The sequence below is a fragment of the Pseudorca crassidens genome, chromosome 7 (genome assembly GCF_039906515.1).
Source record: "Pseudorca crassidens isolate mPseCra1 chromosome 7, mPseCra1.hap1, whole genome shotgun sequence".
NCBI lineage: Eukaryota > Metazoa > Chordata > Mammalia > Artiodactyla > Delphinidae > Pseudorca > Pseudorca crassidens.
Genome location: NC_090302.1, coordinates 104,186,104 through 104,209,600, shown reverse-complemented (window position 1 = coordinate 104,209,600; position 23,497 = coordinate 104,186,104). Strand labels below are relative to the sequence as shown.

General features: G+C 50.5%; 1 protein-coding gene across 3 annotated transcripts in view; it reads right to left on the bottom strand.

Annotated features, from left to right (window-relative positions):
* The window catches only part of DPYSL2 (dihydropyrimidinase like 2), a 115,708-nt gene that overhangs the window by 59,142 nt on the left and 33,069 nt on the right, over positions 1–23,497 (bottom strand). The window contains exons 1-3 of one of the 3 annotated variants that reach the window (XM_067745200.1): positions 14,211–14,584; positions 10,777–10,865; positions 8,889–9,073 (exon numbers count right to left, since the gene is read on the bottom strand). In XM_067745200.1, coding sequence (XP_067601301.1) covers positions 8,889–9,073; positions 10,777–10,865; positions 14,211–14,249 — 313 coding nt within the window. In that variant the 5' untranslated portion in view covers positions 14,250–14,584. Of the gene's footprint in view, positions 1–8,888; positions 9,074–10,776; positions 10,866–11,288; positions 11,449–14,210; positions 14,585–23,497 lie in introns of those variants that run through there. The other 2 variants (XM_067745199.1, XM_067745198.1) reach the window with 2 other exon arrangements.

Below are 23,497 nucleotides of genomic sequence, written 5' to 3'. Positions count from 1 at the left end.
GGACAGCAACTGAAGGAGGGGGCCCTTTTCAGGGACCTGAGCTCAGCCCCACCCTGTTTTCTAAGCTTCTGGAGGGCACCTTGCTACAGAACTCACCCACCCCAGGTCACACCAGTGGAATCCCTGTCCCTTTGCAAAGAGGACAGGATACAGCAGGGAACTGGGGGCAGGAGGCAGCTCTGGCTTTTAGGAAACCTTGGCAGACATTCATTCAGTTTCAACAGAAGTCCAACTGTTGGACTAGGCACCTAGATCCACGGCTCCTAACCCTGGCCACCCCCTGGAAGCTTTAAAACTACCAATGCCCAGGGGACCTCCCTGGGGGTCTAGTGGTTAGGGCTCCACACTTCCACTGCAGGGGCCACGGGTTCAATCCTCGGTCAAGGAACTAAGATCTCGCGTGCCACGTGGTGTGGCAAAAAAAAAATAAAATAAGTATTAAAAAACAAAACTCAAAACCCTACCAATACCCGGGCCCACCTAGAACAGTCAAGTCAGAAGTTCTGGTCTCTGTGCTTAGTGAAAACTCCCCAGGGGATTCCAGCGTGCAGTTGAGGTTTGTAATTGGCTCATCGCAAAATTCCTTTCACAGGATAGTCAGCCTTGGCCACAGAGACCCTACCCCGCTGCATCCTCCCTATCATTAGGGGCACATTTAGTCACACTCAAAGAGAGCCGGATCCCATATGGGTTAACCAGAAAGAACTCTAATTTCTACTCACTGTCATTCCCCTGGGTCATTCCCCTGGCAGTTAAGAAGACTAAAAGCAAGGAATCTGGGTAAATGGCTTCATCCAACAGCGGCAGACAGTTGAAGGCAGAGCCCTCAAAGCCCAGGGAAATAAATAATCATTTCCAGAGAAGCAACAGGGAGGTCTTTGCAAAGAGGAGAAAGGGGGAAAGCAGGGGATAGGGCCCCACATGGAGTAATGGGTCCCAGAGCTACGGACACATCCCTAAGCCAACCCCTTCCTAAGACAGTCATCTATCCCTTTAAAACATTGCACATCATTAACTGTTTAAAGGACAGAACGTCCACCTATTACGAAAAGGCGCTCTTATGAGAAGCACAGCAGACGGACACCAAGCTGGGCGGGGAAATGAAATGGGGCACTCCGTGCTAGTTCCTGTCTTGAACAGAAATCACCTTCAACAAAACCACTGAAAACGTACAGTGTGGTTAGGCGTTCTCCTAAGTGACTAAGTGGGTATGTCCCTTCTTCTTACTTTTCCCCTACAACTCAGCACAGAGGCTGTGCAGGGACCAGTCGTGTTGCCAGGCTCTGGAGGGAAGGTAAGCAATGGGGGGGAGGCAGTGATGGAATGGGGGCTTTCCAAGTGTGCTTCCCCAAGCCCTAGGGTTCCCCAGAGGCAGACGGGCTGCCAACAGCGGGAGGAAGGGGAAAAGCGGGAGAGGATCTGGGCTCTCCCATTGGCCCATCGTTCCAGCCAGAGCTGCCCTGCTTTCCTTAGTCTTACCTGCCAGGTACGGGGTCCCGTGTAAGATTTTCATCACGTGAGAAGAGGGTGACCCGTGGACAACAATGCTAAAGATCCCAAGAGGAAGAGCAATGGGGTCCAGGTTTTGGTCCAGACGCATTCAGCTGATTATTAGGCAGCCAGCATGGGCAGCTTCCATGTTTGCTGGGGGTCGCATAACAACGGATACGACAAGATCTCTGCGCTCTGTTAAGTCTTCGCCCAGCTCACTCAGCCGGGACAGGGAACAAGGGTATCCTTGGACATGTGTGTGTCATGCAGGCTCTTAACTAGCCATGCGGAACCCTGAGCCTGCGCGACGCTGACAGCTGAAAGTCCGTCCCTCACATCAAAGGCCAGGAAGACCTTGCTGGAGCCCATCACATCCACATCCCCCTGTCCACGAATGGCTGGACTGGAAGAATCCAGGCACTCCCTGGGATATTTTGGGCCGACCACCTAATACCTGGTACCGAGCAGAACAGAGGAAGAGACTGAAAAAGATGAAGCATCCTGGGAGGTAGCACTGCTCTTCCGGAAGGGCCAGCACACTCTTTACTAGATGCTCTTCTCAGGAAGGAGAGCAACTCTGGGCAACAGGATTGACAAGACATTCCCAACAGTCAGAATAACCCGCTCTACAGAAAGTCAGAGAACAGGCTCTGGGAACATCCACTACTGAGACTCTCCACGCTCTGTACACAGCACCCACGGGCCATGTCAGAACTAGATCATGGAGGATGCAGATGCCTCTTTTTATTTGTGGCCACGCTGCACAGCATGTGGAATCTTAGCTCCCCGACCAGGAATCGAACCCGTGCCTCCTGCACTGGAGTCTTAACTGCTAGACCGCCAGGGAAGTCCCCAGATGCCGTCTTAAGAGATGAAGCCCACCCTTCTGTGGGCTGGGGTGATTTCCAAAGCTGTGACCACCAGCTCCCAGGGCCAGAGCCAGGAAAGACACCCTGAGTGGGTTAGGATCACTGCCACAATGTCCATGAAACAGGGCCAGGGGCCCAAACACAAATGTCCCTGATCTGGAAGGGCCGGGCAGACCCTAAACCCAACTAGACTATGAGGCTGGCTGGAGCCCAACCCAACGGCCTCCTTCCTGAGAAGAGCGTCTAGTAAAGAGCGTGCTGGCCCTTCCGGAAGAGTGGTGCTACCTCCCAGGATGCTTCATCTTTTTCAGTCTCTTCCTCTGTTCTGCTCGGTAGCAGGTATTAGGTGGTCGGCCCAAAGTATCCCAGGGAGTGCCCGGATTCTTCCAGTCCAGCCATTTGTGGCCAAGATTTGCACGGCGACGCCTGAGCAGGCCCCGTCCTGTGGCGTCCGCTTGCAGAAGGCAATCGCATCCGTAGGCAAAACGTGTGACCTCGGCCAAGTGGGGACTGGGGAGACGCGAGGAGGGGCAGGCAGAAAGAGGCCAGTCCCACAGCCCATCGGATAACGTCGCTTTCTAATCGCCAGCCCACAGGCAGATTTTGTGGTGACAACTTGGGTCCTGGACTTCGAGACTTTCGTCTGACGTGGTCAGGGTTTTTTGTAAACACTTTCTAACCCGAGTCAAATGAATGATGCAAAGGGAATAATCAAAGTATCGATTACAGACACATTCATATTACAGTGTGTGTGTGTTCACACGTGGACCCGTCGGAGGCGGGGGAACAAACCCAAATGCCACATGGACGGAGAAATGACAAGCAGTGGATGTGCCCCAGGGACACTCCGAGGACACGTCTCCCCCCAGGAAGGCCCGGCCACCGGGGCTGTGGGAAGTCACCTAGCCTTGATCTAGGCCTCCTGCCTCCGCAGGCACGGCTCTCTAGGAAGCCCGAGGGCTTTCGGGGATGACTGCTGGGTCCACCATGGCACTCAGGGCCCACCCCGTGCACACACAGAGAGAGAGCTCCCTCATGGGGGGACCAGCATCCCCACCACCTGCCGAAAAGACGGAAGGAGAAATACCCATTCACGACCTCAGGCCGATGCTCGAGCTCTGGGCTTTCCCCTCCTGCCTCTCTCCCCCTCCAACCGTTGCAACAGCTGACTGGACCGCAGTGACCAGGGGGCTGGAGCGGCCGCAACAGGGCACGGCTGAAGAGACAGCTGTTTCGGTGGAAATGAACGCAATTAACACCAGATGTGTAAACCCTCCTCCCACCCCAGGATTTTCGATCCTCTGGCATCACACTCAGATGAAGCAGGACACCAAGTCCCATGAGCATATAAACTCATCCAATCATTCATTCATTCAACCGCAGGCATCAATGGAGTCAGTGTCTCAGGAGTGAGACACTGCTGGACGGGGAACGTTAACAGAAAGAGGCAGAGGAGCCTTGATCAAACTGTAACACAGGACGCATGTCCCGAGGGCCAGGCCATGAAGACCCACTGTTGGCTGAGGTGCACAGAACAAGTGGTAGATTACGGCAGAGGGGGCTGCATGGGGGCTTCGGGAGGGAGGTAACACCTAAGCTAGCCCTTGAAGGGTAACGAAGATTTCCAGAGGCAGAGGAAAGAAGGGAAGGGCATCCCTGGCTGGGGTAACTGACAATGTGAGTCTCGGCTGGGACAGCAGGATTGGGTTCTGCCACTTGGGCTGCATTCTCAGAGCCAGAGGGGGTCGCTGAGAATGGAGGTAGCATGATCGGTCCACAAGAAGAGCCCAGGCTGCAAGGTGATGTATGGGCTGCAGAGGTAGGGATCAGGGCAGTGAGACTCTCAGAAGCTGGGGCCAAAATCCAGTAGAGACGACAAAGGTCTGGATTGGCAAAGGAAGAGATAACATGCCAAGAGATAATACAGAGACAGAATTAACTTGACACGGCACAAGGTGACCGTGGGTTTGAGTCAGCCTGACCCTGAGGGCAGCCCTCTCCAGGGTTGGGCGCTGGGGTAGCAGCAGGAGATGGAAAGACGAGGGCGAGTCTGACTGGGGGTGGCTGGGTGCGGGAATCGGGGTACCTCTGGGAGCCACATCCAGCAGGTAAGTGACAAGCCCAGAGTTCAGGAGAGACAGTCCCGTCCAGCCCCGAGGCATCTGGCTGTCCTCTCCTTGTCTGTGCTCAGGTCCCGTCCTGGTCTCTGCTGTACAGCAGCTTCAGGGCGGGGAAGAAGCCCCCTTGGGTGTGTTGTGCCGGGGGCTCCACACCCCTAGGGAAAGCCCTGAGTTCAGGTTAGCAGGAACATTCAGGCTCTCTTCGCTGAGCAGTGGCTTCCGATCCTTAGCGATCTAAAGTCTGTAGATCTGGCACGGACCCCCGAGATCCAGACTTTCCAACAGCTCCCCAGGTGCACTTGACAATCACCAGATTCAAGTACAGATTCACAGGTCCCATCAGCAGACTCTCCACTTCAAGGGGTTGGGTGGGCCCAGGAAGCTGAATGTTTTGGGAGGCGTTACCCCAAGTAACACCAGGGTACCCAGTCTGCTGACCATGCTTGGAGGACCCCTGCTCCCAGCAAATGTTCGGGTCAGACCCTACAGCTGAAGCCTCTTTTCTCTGCCTCCGTTGAGAGAGTTGAGATCCAGAGGGGGACTCTATGGAGATGGGCGGTTGCTGGTAGCTGATGTGAGATGGAACGATAATAACCACCACGGCTGAGTGATAACTGCGGGCCAGGTACTATTCTGATGCCTCCACTGTCGAGCTCTGTAACAACTTTCCCCGTTTTGCAGGTGAGGCGACCGAGGCTTAAAGCAAAGGTCACACTGCTGGCAGGTGGTGGAGTCACAGTCGCAGGTGTGCGCTCCACAACTGCCGCCTGCGCTGATGCGCGGGGTGAGTGCCCTGCCCTCTGGCTTCCCCTCTATAAAATGGAACTAACTGCTCCCGCCTGCTTCCTGGAGACGCTGGGGTCTCAACAACTCTGATGATCATAAAGTCCCCGGGGACGCCAGCAGCGCTTTCTCCAAGCAGCACCCCTGCCGCTTCCGTGACCCCTCAGCTGGTCTGAATGCCATCTACAGGGAGCATGTCTAGAGCCTCTGCCCACGCATCACTGGATGGGAAGGGCAAAGGACATTCCCTCTGCCCCACACGGACGGCCCCTTACAAAGATAGCGTTGTACGTTTCTCAATGGGAGGCTCTGTCTGATGGCAATAATATTATTTTCTGCTGCTGACGTGTCACCTCCGTTCCCAAACTGGGAATATTCAGCTGCATGTTCCACCACAGGCTGTGCCATTTCAGACCGAAATGGAGCCTCCAGGTCCCGAGACCTGGGAAACACACAGCAAGCAGCAGGTGAAGACACGTCAGGTGACACGGCTTGGAGCAACTCAGAAAGCTGGAGGGAGGGGCTGCAGGTGGTATGGTGCCAATTTCCTTCAGTGGCTTTTGTTTCTGTACGTTCTCACTTGAATCCCTTCAACGTGCCCGAAATACTTAGTTCTGGCCTCAATACTCATTAAAGAAGCTGTCATCTCACCGAAGGAGCGGGTCGCAGGTCCCGACCCGCTAAGCTAGCTATGCCTCTTCGCAAGGCTCCCACTATGAAGCGGGCTCCAGCCGCGGACTCAGTTAAAGCAACGCAGAACGCATTACTGGCAAGCAGGAAAAAGCAGCCTGATTTCCTCATCTGTATTATTGCCACGTTATCTCCCGAGGGAAGGGCAGACAGTGGGAATTCTATAGAGGTCAGTAACCACAGGTGGGCATTTGCAGTAGATATTTTTCTCAGGATACACAAGCAGTGGAGTTTGGGGTGTGACCCCTGTGACCACATCGCCACTACCTCTGATTACTTTCGTCCTTTGAGATCTCCTTAAATCGCCCTCCTCTTTGACTGCGTCACCACCCCTGCATTAAAATACGCTTGCATTCTGCTCCAGTGAGAGGGGCAGGCAGTCTGATTTCTCCCTCCTCCTTCGTTCCGAGCTGCCATAAGGTCATCCGCTGCCTATTCTGGGCCCTCGGTACAGGTGCAGGACTTGTGGAGACATCCCTGGTCCCTGCACACAAGGAACCCACCTGGCAGGAAGGGAAAGATGCCCACAACCGCTGAGAAAGAAGGCCAAAGGGAAGGTCAGGGTGTCAGCAGGAAGGGATGCGCCCACGTGTGACGGTGGTGGCGGGAGGGAAGGCAGAAAGGGACAAGAAGCAGGAGAGGGGCCAAGGCACCGGTCAGGTGTTGAGGAGCGAAAACGCACATTCGAGAATGCAGGATGGGGTCTTTCAAGTAAGTAGGAGAGAAAGCAGGGCTTTGATGCATCGTGACGCGAAGTGCATCAGATTGGAGGCAAACTCTGTCTCTGAGCTCAGTGAATTGCCAAACGTGGGCGCTGGAAAGGGCACCCAGGGTCATCTAGTGCAAATCCTTCACTGTGCAGACGAGCAGCCCAAAAGAGCGAGGTGACTCGTCCAACGTCACACAGCAAGTTAGTGCCCTGGTTGGGGTATTTCCACCTCGGAGGGCTGCCCCTCAGCCCAATGATAGATGTCACTGATCGCTCCCTTAGGAAATATGATTTGTGACCTATTAACACTCTGCGACCAAGGCACAGGCCTACAGGGCCCCCACAGGGACTCCAAACTGAGGCAGATTATAACCTTGGCTTGGTCCTCTAGGCTGACACCCAGGCCATCTGTGCTTCTCCAAGCTCCAGTGTGGCTCCACGGCTGGCCCTGGAGGAGGGGCGGAAATGCCCACTGGTGCCAGTGAGTCCTGACAGATGCCACTGACAAAACAGCAGGCGTCAACACTAGGCCAGAGTCCCAAGGGGTGTGCAGATGCCAACACCGCCACCACCAAGAACAGCACCCTCTAGGTTAGAAGGTAATACGTGCGGAAAGAAAGAGGAGGCAACAGGAAGGCTTAAACTTGGATGCTCTTTCTGATCAGTGATGACACCCCGAAGACCAGAAAGGACACAAGGAGGTGAGTGTGTGATTTAAAATGTCGAAGAGCTCGAACTAGAATGGAATAGCAGCGTTCTTCTCGGTGGTAGGGCAGACAAGAGGAAGCTTAGAAACAGACCCTAAAGTTACACGTAAAGAGAGCATCATTCTGTAAAGTAACCAGCAAGATAGGTTTTTTTCTAAAGCAGAAAGAGCTAAGTTCTTTCCACTTGGACCCTCTTCTGAACTGAACTATAAGCTTTTAAGACAGACTGTATATTGCCTTTCACTCCTGGATAAAATCTTTAAAAAAAAAAATGAAATAGTGCCAATGGCAGCAACATGGATGGACCTAGAGATTATCGTGCTAAGTGAAGTCGGACAGAGAAAGATAAATATCGTATGACATTACTTATATGTGGAACCAAAAAGAAAAAAATGATACAGATAAACTTATTTGCAAAACAGAAACAGACCCACAGACATAGAAACAAACTTATGGTTACCAAAGGGGAAAAGGGAGAAGGGATAAATTAGCAGTTTGGGATTAACAGATACACGCTACTATATATAAAATAGATAAACAACAAGGTCCTACTGTATAGCACAGGGAACTATATTCGATATCCTGTAATAAACCATAATGGAAAAGGATATGAAAAAGAATAGATACATAGAGATATATAACTGAATCACTTTGCTGTACACCTGAAACTAACACCACATTGTAAATCGACTACACTTCAATAAAAAAATAAAAATTAAAAAAAAAAAGTGTGTCTGGTGGGCCACTGTGCAACTTGCCTACCTCCTCAAACTCAAAATGATATCTGCCAAAGGGACAATCAACAGGCATGCTGGAAACCTACCATTCACAAGCAAACCCTTCACATCTGTTAGGAAATATACTTTAGATTTAGCTGAATGAAAAGCATAAATCCAACTGAGCGATGTTTACAGGGCACCCAGCTGTTCACAGCAGCAATTTTCATATCTAAACAACTGATATCTGTGGGTGCTTCTGCAAGCAGGGCCGCCCAATTCCATTTATGTCAAACCCAGGCCAGGAAGTAATCCCTCCACTTGATTTTCCTATCAGTGGAATTGACGTTCCTGGTTCAACAGTTCATTTGCTGTACCCCGGCCTCATTCCAAGAAGATACACACTCAGGAATTCTTTAAAAGTCAAAATCAAATAGTTAGGAGCAAAGGCTCAAAACTCATAGCTTTGAAGATTACTCCAAATGCTGTGTTTTCCAAGTGACCACAATCAAATCACATTTTTCAGGTTAAGGAAGACAGAAGTTCTCAAGCAGAGAAAGCAAGAAGCCACTCTTTTATCCTACAAAAATTCTCTAGAAGCGTATTCTCAAGTTCAACTGGAGAACCTCGGGGCTGGACAGAAAATGAGACTAAGGGTGGCCCACCCTCACCCCCTTACGTGGTAGATCCGTCCACTGCTTAGTTCCGCAACCTTTAGAAGGAAAGGCTCAAACAACACAGACTCATTTTTCAAACGATAATGGTTCCCAAGCCCTAAGATTATTCTTTGTAAGCTGTCTTACTGATCATGGTGGTTCCCCCAGCCAGGGCTGCCTTGGTGCCTTGAAAGAAGTCATCAGCAGAGGTCATCCCCTGATCAGGCATCTGGAAGCGGGTATGGACATCGATCCCTCCAGGGATCACCATTCTGGAATGGGCTTCAATGGTCTTCACCCCTCCTGGCACAATCAGGTTTTCTCCTATTTGCCTAAATAAACAGGGTAGGTGACAATGATTGTAAAGAAATGTCCTAAATCAAACAGGATCTGACAGACATTTTCACCACGCCATAAACAACCCTTCCCTATGTTCTAAAGACTCTTCAGATTATTGTTATCATTCATAATCTGTGCACCCCTCACTCCCCACCCTCAAGAGGCAATGCAGAGCATACTAGAAAACAAAATCTAAATAAGGCATCAGAGGCCAATCAAAGAGGCTTAGTTACCAGAAAACCCATATGATCAAATGATAACAAAGCCCTGAGATATTTACATAAAATATCACTATACTTTCCTTACAACACACTCAGTTGAGTTAATTATCCTGTAACAATTTTCTCCAGGCCTGGTTGCACTTTACAAACATTTATTTTCACCATATCCTTTCCAACTAAGAGAAGTGAGGAGTAGAAGGGTAGGGAATAGAACAAAACAAAGCAAAGATAATAATAAGAAGTAAACACTATGATTGCAACTATTTAAAAATTTGGAAGCATGTGATCAGCAACTCAGATAACAAAGGCGGCAAAATTAATATTCGTTAAGTTGGGTAACAAGGATTCATTTCCAATTTTTAAAAAATATCTCTGCTACCTCTTTACGCTAGTTTTTGGAAAAGGAAAAAGTAATCAAGGGGGAGTTGGTAAAGTTCTAAAACAAATTAGTGATGACTCAAAATATCACACAGGCTTGTTCACTTCTAGGCCAGAGTCCTACAGACCAGATCATGCTGCTTTCCACTCGGGGGAAAATGGAACATGAAAGTCATGGTATTTCAGAGCCTGGAGCTGAGACTGTCACAAGCAAACACACATGGAGAAAACATTAAATGTGGAAATGTTAAAACCTCTTTTAGGATCGTAAATCAGGGTGTGAGTTTCCAGGCAACAGACACGTCCACTACAATTTTCCACTCCTCTGGACTGGTTTGCTGCTTGCCCTTGATAAATGCTGCTTATTTAAAAGATGTCATTTGCAGCAGTGTTTGTCTTTAAACAGATGTGCTATTTCTTCAGAGCCCTCTGAGCTGTCCCAGTCGGAAGGGCACGAGGATATTGAGGCGTTCTCAGCTCACTTAACCCTCTAGGACCCAAAAATATCCTAATTCAGTAACTGCTTTGTTGTTTTCTCCTTTGAAACACAATATACAATAAACACAAGGGCAGTCCCATTTGTGTTAGTTGCCACTTAAAACATGAAACCTAAAATTCCCTCGGAATGAGGCAGTAATTTGTCTCTGTGACGTAGTAATTAATTTGGTGTCCATTGCCCCCAACAACTTGGATTCTTGATTAAGAAGGCAGATGTGCTATCATGATAGAAGAGGCTGTACTTCACGTTTGTGTCCTTTGATTGTCCTATCCACCCCACACAAGTACATTCTAGTAAAACCTTTAATATAGTCAATGGATCATAACCTGAGTATGTGGCAACAAGAAGATGTGTCACCTCGGTTAAAAATAGTCAATTACATAACACGTAAGGAAATGGGTGTGCATTTAATTGTGGTTTTGAATTCCCTAAATCTGAGTTTTCAAACTCACTAATTACCACCAATCAAACTAGGCTTAAACAGATACTGAGTTAGTCTCTAAATCACTACAGCTTGATACTACGGGTGTGAATTGTAGCTAATGCTTAGGAACACTGCAAGGTACCCAAATTTGTGGCAATATTGAGTTACACTTACTTGATCAACCCATCTTCCATGTATATGTCTGCATAGAATGACTGGTCGTCATTAACGATTTTACCTCCTTTGATCAGAAGACGATCACTCTGAAACAAAGAAGTAGTAAGGTCACAATTCATAACTGATCCATGAGAAACAGTTGGTAGTAAGATAAATGAGCTAAGACCACATTTTCACTGCTCAAAAGTGATGCTCAAAATGAGCCCATTTTGGAAAGACTCAGTGACAAAGGTGAATCTGTATTTGGCAATCTACTCATCACTTGATGAGTCAGAACATACTGGCAAAGCCTCAAAGCTTATCCTAGAGAAAAAAAAGAAAAAGAAAAAAAACACAACAGAGACAACAACCATCTATTTCCATTAGACCTACAAGCACAAAAGAAAAAGAATGAAAAAAACAGCCTAACAATCTTCCTTTAAAGATCAGTAAAAAGATTTCAGATAAAGAAGGCAATCACTTTAAATGGCTTTAGGCTAAACTTCATTTGAAAAAAATAATACACCCACATGTAGCGGAAGTCGATTCTTGTTGAGATTTGTGTCGGGAAAATTTAACCAAAAGTCTGTTGTCATGGGATACTATACACAAACACACTTTGTTCATCCATAGCAATGTTTCAATTCAGTATGTTCTTTATATTTGCATTTATCCTCGAGGTAAATCACAATTGTAGCAAAGAGGGGGAAAAAACCACTTCGAACATGCACCATTTTAACTATTAAGCTGTTAAGAAAAAGGTAAAGTTTTAGAATAAAGTAGGTGAGATGGCAAGTTCTAAAATCTAACACTATTATTGACTGTACACAATACTGATACTTTAATTGGTACAAAAAATATATGACAAGCAGCATATAAGAGCCAAGAATGTAACAGAAATGTTACATTATGATTCATCTCTATCCCAAGTGCTGTTGTTGATGGAATGCTATGCCACTTCAAAGAACGGCGTTCATTTTGACAATGGTTAACTCAAAATTCAGTTAAGAATAATATTCTCAGCAAGTGCTTTATATTTAGCACCTACCAAGAAGAAATTACAGCAACTTTTTAAAAGTATCTATAAGCTACTAGAGACCTAGAAAAAAAGATACTTCTACACAGAAATGCACACACCCCTGGGTTTAGAAAGTATTTATTGTTTTTCTAACATCATGAGAAACACTAAGATTATTTTAATTGTTACACTGTAGGGACCTTCATCCTGCTGTAGGGTTTGGAAAGTCAAATGGGAATAAATAGTCAGCAACGATTCCTGCATTTATATAAGGCAAAGGTTAAGACCTTTACAAAATCCTGTCCTGTAAACCATGTCACCCAAGCCTCAAATCAAATCTGTGAGGTGACGGGAGCTAGATTCTTGTCTCAAGGACACATAAAGAAACTGAGGCTCAGAGATGTTAAGCCACTGGCCCAAGGTCACCTGATCCAGTGCACTTATCTGTCTACAATGATCTCCCCCTTTTCCGCAGAATCCAGCTCTGATGGGATAAACATCGCCTGGGAGGCAAAGAGAAGCCCTGCCCTTCACCACCTGTTCCCCTTAGTCACTGCAGTACCTGTTCCAGCCATCATGCGAATCCCCGAGCCAACATCTTGTTGAGAAAAAAAATGAAACATCACAGCCCCGCTCACTCGAGTGGCATCTTACATAACAGGCTGGCCGTGCTGACGGAGGAAAGGAAACCATGCTATAGGTCCTACGATAATGCCACCAGATTTTGTTAAAGGGCAGAGGGGGCGCTCTTCTAAAAAATCAGTCTTGTTGATTGTTTGCTTTTTGAATTATTTTCTCCCCACACTGTCAAAACGAAACTGCCTTTTTCATTCACGAAGACAGCAGAGTACTTGTGGCTTGCAGCAAATCTGCTCTCCACCCCACCCCCCAGATTCCTTCCTGCAGTGCAAGGAACACATAACGCTGGGTCCCCCGGCGCTCTGCCCTTTGGGATCTCGGGTCCTTGGCCCTCAAGAAAAAGCTAGTACCCACCCCCCGCTGTAGAAGAGCTCATCCTATAAATCCTCCCGAGCACACGCCCCTTCCCCTGTGCATGTGCTCCCACATCTCTCTCCTGCGGATGGGTGTGCCCTTGTACATCCAGTGGAAGTCGGGGTACCCGTGGCTAAGGAGGAAACCAGAGCGAAAGCACTCCCTCAAACCCAGCCCTAAACACATCTGGACTTTTCAAAAATTCTTTCGGTCACCGCCTCAGCCCTGGGTTCTACCCAGCAATCAGCTGGCCCATTGCGATTGCACATCATTACATAACAATGAATTTCCCTCGCGTTCCTCCCTCCCCGGGATTTCATTCGGGGATGTAGAGAAATAGGACTGGCGAGACTTTTCCGGGAAAAGATGGGGAGAAGATGGGGGCGGGGGAGCGGCGGGAACAAGAACCTGTGTTCATCGCCGAAGCATCGCAAAGTCATCGCTTGGAGCTTCTCGTGATTTACAAACTAACAACCCCAGGCCCCAGAGCTGCGCCGGCATCTCCGGCCTCTGCGATCATTGTCTGGCCGAGGCCGGGCCATCTGCTCTGCGCGTCGCGCAGCGCCATTACCTCCCAGAGCCCGGCTCGGCGCTGTCCCCAACGCCCACCCTCCCAGCCCGCTTTCCCCAACGCCCACCCTCCCAGCCCGCTTTGTATGCGCCAACACGGACGCCTCCCCGGCTGCAGAAGGGGCAGAAAGACACAAGAAAGCGAGCCCAGAGCCGCCAGGGTCCCAGCCCCAAACCACCGGGCGAGGAAGCCGAGAGGGCCACCAAAAACCGGACCCGGTCAACAAAAAGCCCACGCCTACCTCCCCCCCTCCTCTGCTCATCACCGCGTCCCTGTTTTTCCTTCCCGTTTCCACAGGATCCCGGTACACCCAGCCCTTTTCAGCATCCCTCTGCTGTCATTACGCCTCCGAGCTAAAGCCCGCTCCTTTTACTGAGGAACCGGAGGAAGGCTCCAGAAAGCCCTTTATGGTGGGTGGCGGGAGATACAGGGAGAATCCATTTCCCCATCTCCCCATCCAGCTCCTGGAGTCCAGCTCCTGGAGTCCAGCATCGCAGCACGCAGCCGGGAGAACAATATCCGAGCTTCAACCATGCATATTCAATCTGGCATCCATTTGCTTACACCCCGCCGGCCAGCACTACAGCATCTCGCTCTGACAATAAAAGGATACAGCGGATCTGGCGCGCTACCTAAAACGACCTTAATGCACTCACGCTCCTATTTTAATGCCTTAGAAACTATATGGCTTACAATTCTATAGGATTGCGTCTCCCATCACGATCGCCTTCTTTAGCAACAAGGGGAAAAAAGGAAAAAAAAAAAAAGTTGGGTCTCTCTTCCTCCCCCTCCTTTAAAAAAAATTCCTTATATGTTCTGTGCCACAAAAGGTTGCTGGCCGATCGCAGATTTCACAAGTACCAAACTCACCGTGATGCGTGGAATATTTTTCTTCCCCTGATAAGACATCTCTCTCCTGGGAAAAAATTAATTTCAAGAGGGCAGCTTTAAAACAAAAATTGCCCGGAAAGAGACTTGGTATTTTTTGCAGGATTGAAAAATGTGCAGCCGCTTAGCTGGTCTTGCTGATAGAAATTTTCAGGAATGTTAAGGGATAAATGCAATCCTCTGTCTCCCTTTCTTCCTCTCCTCCAACACTGCCTCAGCTAGGGTGGAAAAAAAGAAAGAGAGAGAGGGAGAGAGAGACAGAGAGACAGAAAGAGAGAGAGACAGAGCAGTAGGGAAGGGGGTGGAAATAAACTACAGCAATAAAAGCCTCGGTTCAAGTCGGCCACCGCGGCGCATGCGCCGCCAGCCACTCCCTTTCCTCTCAGGCCAAACCCGTCCGCTTCGAGATAGACGAGTCCTGATTGGCCACAATCGTGGGATATGCAAATGAGTGCAGGCGGGGAGGGGTGCGGCGCGAGAGCGCGAATTGCTGCAGTGTGCGGCCGAGGGCGGCGGTCGGTGCGTGCGCCCGAGCGGGGAGCGCGCCTTTCGCGCCCTTTCTTTGCACTGGTGCATCGGCCACCCGGGCTGGCAGCGGCCCCAAATGCAGCATCAGCATCGCAGGGACAGCGGAGGGGTGGTCATTATGGGCAGGGAGAACCGCGCCCCGCGACGGTGGGCTTCGGTGCGGCCCGGGCGGCGGGCTTCGGTGCGGCCTAGGCAGCACGCACCCGCTCGCGCGCGCCCCGGTGGATGCTCGCCCGCGCGCCAATCCGCGGAGGCCGCCGCTGCAGCCCGCGTGGGGTGACTGCGCCGAGCCAATAGCTTTGCTGGCGGCGAGCGCGCGACTGCACGGCCGGCCGGCGCCGCGCCGCCCGGGAGGGGCGCCCAAGTACTCCTCCCGCCGCCGTCGCCTTTCGCGAAGGCTCGCTCGGCCTCCGCCCAGGAGTCGAAGGGGGAATTCAGATGGCCGCGAGCGGAGGGAAGGGGAGCGGGGCGGGGAGTCTCCGCGCGGCGCCGCGCCGGCCGCGCCGGCCACGCCCAGCCCCGGAGAGGGGCCGCTGGCCGCGGGCCTGCGGGCGGCCGGCGCCGGGCTGGGCTCCCCCGGGGTAGAGGAGCGCGGGCCCGAGGTGAGGCAGCAAACAGGAAGTGGAGCCGGAGGCCGGGCTTCGGGCATCAGTGGCCTGGCAGCTAGCTGGAAAGGAAAGTTCGAAGCCCTCACTGCTCTGAGTAGGGAAGGAAGGCAGCCGGGGAAGACTGTAGCCCGCTGCTGGGGATGGAAACCCCGCCCTGAAACGTCCTTTTGTGCCTTGGGGTCGCAAGGAACTTAGGGGCAGCGGGGGAAGCAGCAGCCGCCTGTTGAGACCGAAAAAGGCCCAATCTAGGGCCCGGGTCTCCTCTTTAACAGTCACGCTCACCTACACCCATTTCGGGGTATGATGGAGAGAGTGCATTTCGCTGCTGCCTGCAGTTTTGTTGAGGAGAAACTGTTGGGATTGCAGCGCCCTAAGGGCCCAAAGGATTTGCATTGCTATAGGCGGGCCCATACTTCACATAATGAGGCCGGAAGCCGGGAGATAAACTGGAGAAGCAGGAGGAATGAAAAAAAGGCGAGCTTATATCCTGAAAAGCAAGGGATCCTGAGTCATGGAGAGAACCTCCAAGAATCTGAGTTTAAAACACGGGGAGACTTGACTCCCCAGCCAGAGATCCTATCACACTTACAGCAGCTTTTAAGGCCTCTCTTCTTGGGCTAGCAACTGAGCCGGCTGGGACCCCTTGCCTCTGTCCAAGTCCTGCTCTGATGCTCTTACTTCAGAATCCCTGTAGAAGGAAAAAGCTGGACCAGTTGATCCCGAGCAATCTACCAAAGGTCATCTCTTTGGAAAGCTGCCCAGACAGGTACAATGACAAACATCTGGGCTGGCCCACAGCTTTGGGCTTCTCTGCTTGAGATCAAACAATAGATAGAATCCCTACATAATCTAGGCCTTCAGGCAACCATGAAAAAGAAAAACAAAGAATCTAATTGGCTCACACCTGATCAGCAAAGATTAGCCAGATAAATGCAAAATAATCCTGAGGCTACCATGGGCCCACGTTTCAAAGTCCTTCTGCATCTGGCCACTTTGGATGGTTACTTGTCTTCCAGAAGGTGTAAAATGCTCCCTTTCACTCCTATCCCTGTAAATTCTGAAGTCCCAGAAAGGGGCTGCGAGGCCTGCGGCAAGCTTCCCGGCTGGTTATTTCATTCCAGTTCCAATTAGCTGTGCATCTTAAAAATAAAAAGGGAGCACTTCCCTCTCCAACTACGTGATGTGCTAAGAGCCAAGTGAGCTGAAGTCAGCAAGTATTGGTGTCACCCTAAAAGGGTCAAAGTCACAAGTCTGAGAAAGCATAGAATGCACCCTCCTACCCGAGAAAACCCACTGTAGGTTCCAACTAGCAGTGGCGGGGGAGAGGGCAGCAGGGGGACGCGTGTCCTATTAAATCATAAGGAAAATACTACCTGGCAAACAAATAATGAGTCAAATGAATGTAAAACAAAATAACCTCTAATTCCATTATTTGTTTATATTCTTGTTCTGTCTTCCTGCTCCTGAACTGCTTGCTCATAACAGCTTTAACTATACCTTGTTAGTTATCAGTTTGCCCTTGAATATTTTGCTCCCAGGAGCTTTTATGTCCATCTTATTTGTATCAGCCTTGTTTCTATACCCATTCATATGAGGTTCCTAGTCCAAGATAACTGACATTACCACTCATAAATATCTAAAGATGTAAGGTGTAAACTGATTTGTCTGTTCCGAGTAGAGCCTAAGAGTATTTGGCACATAGAAGATTCCAAATAGTTTTAACTGACCAAGGAAAAAACTGTCAGCAATCTGTATTTTTTAGCATACTTCCCACTCAATGCAATGCAGAAAAGCAAAGGACGTGGGGGAGACTTTTCCACCCACTCTGCATTGATTGACTTGTTAATATACAGTATTTTTACACTGTCTTTAGGCAAACACTCAATGACAATTGCCTGTAAAGTTAAAAATCATTGTCCCTGAACTATATAGATGAACCGATTCTCGGGCATTGATTTTTCTGAATTTTTAAAAAGTTAAAGTATTATGGGCTTCCCTGGTGGCGCAGTGGTTGAGAGTCCGCCTGCCGATGCAGGGGACATGGGTTCGTGCCCCGGTCTGGGAAGATCCCACGTGCCGCGGAGCGGCTGGGCCCGTGAGCCATGGCCGCTGAGCCTGCGCGTCCGGAGCCTGTGCTCCGCAACGGGAGAGGCCACAAGTGAGAGGCCCGCGTACCGCAAAAAAAAAAAAAAAGTTAAAGCATTATAAGCTGGCCTAGTCCACATTCATGACCCCTTCCCAGAGCCCCTGCCTCCCCACTTCCCATACTGCTCCCCCAGCATCCAGAAAGAGCAAGAAGTGATGAACAGCGGGTTAATGAAATGGTTCTATCCCGGGCATCCTGGTGATCTGGAGGAAGGGAGAACTTGCCTCGTGATCCATGAGCAGCAGGGGTGAGTTCTACTCCAGGGCTGCACCTGACCGACCACAGTCTCTCTGGAGCCTCATCTCCCACCTCTCAGCACCCACGACCCCACACCCAGGCTCAGGGGGGTGCATGCAGACACACACGCAGTGCCCTCCGGGCCGCGTGCCTTCTCAAATCCAGGCCCGCGGATGCTGCTCCCTTTTCCGGCTCCCTCAACACTTCCTCTAAGCGCGAGCTGAGGGACTTCCGGTTGGTCCGGTGGTGAAGACTCTGTACTTCCGTTGTAGGAGCAGTGGGTTCAATTCCTGGTTGGGGAACTAAGATCCCACAGGCAGCACGGCGCGGCCAAAACAATAAATAAATAAGAGTGAGCTTAAATGTCACCTCCTCACCGGGTGCATCTGCACCCATCCACCCCCCAAAGCATTGAGCACAGCCTCCTGTATTCACCTCTGCTGTAACACACATCCTGTTGCATCGTAATGACTTGTCCATTTCTTCTATCAAAGCATGTCTCCCAGAAGCTAAGAGCCTTGTATTCCTCTTTTTCCAGTGACCAGCACACTGCCTGATCTGTGGCAGGACCCTCAACTTTTGGTACATAAACAAATGCTGTAATTGCTATTACAAGAAAAAAGACTCACATCCCTACGGAGGTGAGTTTGGTTGTCAGCAACATCCCCAGCTCAGGCCTTTCTTTTAGCCCTGCCACCTTGCTGGGGCCTCCTTCCTGGCCAGCCCACTCCTGTCCTCTGAAACTGCATGAGGACCTCGTTAGAATGCAGCTTATTATTATTCCTCGCATAGGTGTAGCTACCTGAATCTTAAGCTATGCCTCCGCGAAACAAAACTGCCACGTACCACCAAGACTGAGAATGCACGGGGAGAGAGCATCGAATCCTAAAACAACTCCAGCATCAGACGAGGCCTCTCTAGTCATTTTTTCTCAGCATCAGTTTCTTCAATCGTTCTTTTCTCCACCCTCCCATTATTCCTTGCATGTGCCCATATTATGCCATTTATCGTATTCCTCCATCAACACACTACTACCTTCACCTATAACCAGGTGAGCACGGTTTTCCTTCCATGTAAAGTTTGAGTTCGTGGAGTCTAGGAACTCTCAAAAGTCTTACTCATCTCTTACGTTAATATGGGGCCCGACAGCGTAGGGGCTCAAGGAGGATGGGGTGCATGGAGTGATGACGTCCAGTCAGGATTTTTGAGGTGTTCCCATGCTACAACCTGCCAGGAACTGCGGGCGGGAGGTGAGGTACTGTCACTCAGGCACTCCGGGGTGACTGGGCTGCTTTCGGTTCCTCAGCTCCCTCAGCAGCAGTCCCAGACCAGCCCTGCCACTGCCCTTGGTTTCTTCTTCCCCCTTTGGGGAGCAAGGGTAACCATTTCTGCTTCTGTGGCCCCCTGGGCCTCTGTGGAAGTAGAACCTAGAGGATGTCACCGAGCAGGGAAAGTCCAAATATAAACTGCTGGCAAAGAAGAGAAGATTTCAAGTCCCCACTTTGCTGCAGTACAGACGCCAAGGGCTGTGGCCTCCAATGCAGCCTGCTGCAGAACGTAAAATTAATGAGATGGTAAAGAGAAAGGACTGGAATTCTGCTTTGCCAAAAACTAAGGGCATCGACTAGGACACCAAACGGGAAGTGATGCCTGCTTCTCTGCAGCTGGAATCAGGCCATGACGGTCCTTTGTTTTGTGCATGTAACTCTGAAGGGGCAGAGTCTGCAGAAGGACAGCCAAGGACCAATAGATCCAAGCCTGCCCACTGCCTTTTCCAGTGGGTGCATCCTTTACCGGGGGGGACAGAGTGGGGGCAGATGAGGGTCGGGAGTGACTGGCCCTCTGAGCCAGATGCTGATTTTTTTTTTTTTTTTTTGGCCACTCCGCGGCATGTGGGATCCTCCCGGACCGGGGCACGAACCCGTGTCCCCTGTATCGGCAGGCAGACTCTCAACCACTGCGCCACCAGGGAAGCCCCAGATGCTGATTTTGCTGGAACTGGAAGTTGGGGCTCTGAAGCGTCCTGATGAAGTCCTTACTGCACGAAGTAGCAAGTTTCATCGTCCAAATCTTGTCCGACATCAAGGCACAGAAGAAAGCGTACACTTCACAGCATCTAGTAGACGCTGGCTTTCTCCTCTTATCTCCAGTTGGCACACAATCCTCCCAAATGACCCCTGCCTTATCTGTCTCGCACAGCACCCTCTGTGGGACTACAGATTTTCCCTGGGCTCTTTCGGTCACAGCCGAGACAGACAGCATCTCGCTCTGGCCATCGTGTCTCACGCTCGCCCTCTGGTGGCAAATGAGGAGAGTGGTTCTGGTCCCCTTGGTCCTTGTCTAGTGTGATGGATGATGACTCAGGACTACGAAAGGGTCTTGGAGACACTTATTCCAGTATTCCTGGGTCTTAATCACCTGGAGTGATTTTGCCTCTGTGTCAGAATCATCCAGGGCCCCAGCTCAGACCTGCTGATTAGAATCTCCAGAGATAAGGCCCAAGAATGTTTTTATTTTTTTATTTGGGGCTGCATTGGGTCTTTGTTGTGGCGCACGGGCTTCTCATTGTGGTGGCTTCTCTTGTTGCAGAGCACAGGCTCTAGGTGCGCGGGCTTCAGCATTTGTGGCGCACAGGCTTAGTTGCTCCGTGGTATGTGGGATCTTCCCAGACCAGGGATCGAACCCGTGTCCCCTGCGCATTGGCAGGCGGATTCTTAACCACTGCGCCACCAGGGAAGTCCCCCAAGAATGTTTTTAAACTAGTCTAACTCTGGCCTGTAGACCACCACTACCCTCCTTTTACAGAGGAGGGAGCTGGGAGAATATGAACTAAAATGCAGGACTCACTCCCTACCCGGGACTTCCCCCTCCTCAAAGTACATCGATGGTCCTGCTCTTCCCCCAGTACGAGCACCTTATGAAAGAGTGATTAATATCATCATCACTATCTTTCTACTTATCTGTCTTCACTGTTATGCAGTCAGCAAGGAGGAAATTGACATTCATTGAGCACCTACCATAGTCTAGGTACAGCACTGGGTGCTTTAAATACATCTTATTCACTCCTCCCCGAAATCTTACTAGGTAAGTCTCCATATCCTTATTTTCCAGGCAGGAGAGTAAAGCTCCAAGAAATCTCTCTTTCAAGAGCAACAGCAGGATTCTAATCCAGGTCTGTGTGGTGAGCCCAAGCCCAAGGGGCTAGTTCTTTGAATGATTAAAATGCTTGTTTAGCAGAAACCAGGACCCGCCATGAAAGAGGTGGGTGGAGATGGTCTTCAGTATCATTCTTTTTTTTAAATTATTAATTAATTTTATTTATTTATTTTCTTTCTTTTCTTTTTTTTTGGCTGCATCGGGTCTTAGTTGCAGGATCTTCGTTGAGGCATGTGGCATCTTTCTTTGAGGCGCAGGCTCTTTGTTGTGGCACACAGGCTTCTCTCTAGTTGTGGCGCCAGGGCTTCTCTCTAGTTGTGGCGTGCGGGTTTTCTCTCTCTAGTGGTGCGCAGGCTCCAGGGCGCGTGGGCTCTGCAGTTTGCGGCACGCAGGCTCTCTAGTTGAGGGACGCAGGCTCAGTAATTGTGGTGCGTGGGCTTAGTTGCCCTGTGGCACATGGGGTCTTAGTTCCCCGACCAGGGCTTGAACTCGCGTCCCCTGCATTGGAAGGCGGATTCTTTACCACTGGACCACCAGGGAAGTCCCTGTGGTCTCTTTCTTCACCCCGTTTGCTGCCACTCGAGGCGCCGAGAACTTCCATCAGTCAATCAGGACCCGTGTGCATCACTTAGACACTTCCCCGGTCCCCAGATTAATTCTCCATCTCTTTCTTTCCGCATCATTCAACGGGATTCAGTTTCTCTCGGCGGCCCAACTTTCCTCTCCTTGGAAACATGATAGATTAACATGTGACTGACAGGGGAAGAGCTTGATCAGCTGCTTCCATAAATAAAATGCAAACTCTCACTGCCACCTTCTCCTCCCCAGACTCTTCCTGGGCTCCCTCCCCTCCCCCACTCTGCAGCCCCCTGGTCTCCTTCTGTTTCCTCTTCTCCTATTCGTGGCAGGGCCGGCTGCTCCTCACTCTTCAATAGCCTCTTCAGGGTGCTCTTTGCTGCCCAGCCTGTCTGAAGTCAGCCCACATAGTCGCCACTCTTCCCTGTCTCAGCAGCATCTCAGCAGCAATGATCACAAGTTGGAAGTATTTTCGTGTATTCGTTTACTTGGGGAATTTCGCTTCTCCCTCTCAACTGCAAACTCCCTAAGTGACCTTGCCCTCCACCCCACCCAGGACAGACCTCACAACACTCAGTAAACACAAGGTGCATGAGCAAACCGATGGCGCGGCCTTCCTAACGACCCCATGCAGGCATCCTCCTGCCACCCGGCCCCGCTGAGCCAGCCCGCAGCCTAGGTGAGCACCTCTGCCTCCCTGCTGTAAATCTGGTTTTTAAAATGCCAGATATCAAGAATTCGCCCCATTGGGTTGAGTCCTGTGGGCTGGCTTCCAGTTATCCATGACAGAGCGAGCGGATTCCCTTCCCACTAGGATCTCTCCTCCAAAAGCATCCTAACTCTCAGCGCCACCTGCAGGCCAGTCTTGGGCACTGCAGTCAGGTTCCTCTTTCCAAGCCCACACCTCAGGCTCGGACTCACCCACACCCAGAAAACACAGCGGATCCTCATCGTCAGCCTGGGCCCTCCTTGATTCAGAAGCTGTGTCAGTTCCAAAAAGGGCCGAGAAAAAGGATGAACTCTGTTCCCAGGGAATGTAAATAATATTTCAGGAGTTTAAGTCTCTTAAAAGAATCCAGCCATGTTCCAACACTGAAAACTACTCACTGATTCAAAAACACTCCATGCCTCTTGACTATTTTTTCAAACAGGTTCCCTAGAGACCTCTTTGGGGCGATTTATTAGCTCAGTCTGTGAATTCTTGGAAGTAGTCCAGTTGGATATTGTAAAAATTTCAAGAAACGCGGAATTTCCCCTTAATCAGATCGGTCTGCCTTTCCCCCCTTCTTCCCTCCTCTCTGTCCAGCCCACCCAATGTTTGTTTTCAGGTTAGCCAGAGATTATTATCCACTGTGGACCGGCCCAAGGAGACCGAAGGGAATTTGAGAGGTGAGCTCACAAGCTCCCTACGCACGGCCCCTCCTTGCATTACGACGAAGTGCTGTGCACGGCGGGGCCATCGGGCAATGCACGGGTGCTTGACCGTCTCCAGAAAAGTGTGCCCCTCTGCCTTAGGCCTGGGCTGGGGGCTCTGTGCCCCCAGAGTGGCACCCATCCAAAGATGGAGCATTCCAACCTCTGAGCACATCCAGCCTCCCTCCAGAAACAGAATGAGATCTCACTAGACACAAGCAGACAAGGAAGTCAGAGAAGGATAAACGGCCAACGGAAGCTGTGCTGTGAGCAGACTCTCCATCGGGGACGTGGGCCTTTAGACCAGAGTCTACACCCACGGGCAACACTGACTTCGTGTGGGCCCTGCAGTCCAACTGCGGGCAGAACTGGAGTGCCTGCACTGGTCGACCCGGCTCAGGAGTTCCCCTCTGCTCCTCAGGAATTGAGAAATGGAGTTCAATTAGTAAAATGGCCACTTTAAAGTGACTGGGCTGAAATAGGAAGAAAGTAATCCTGGTGGCCTAAGAGACTGAGGGGGAGGCAGTGCCCTTCCTCTCCCCTTCTGTCTCCTCTCCATCCCAGGCCACTGTCTTCGTCTGAGGTGTCACCATCTATCACAGGCC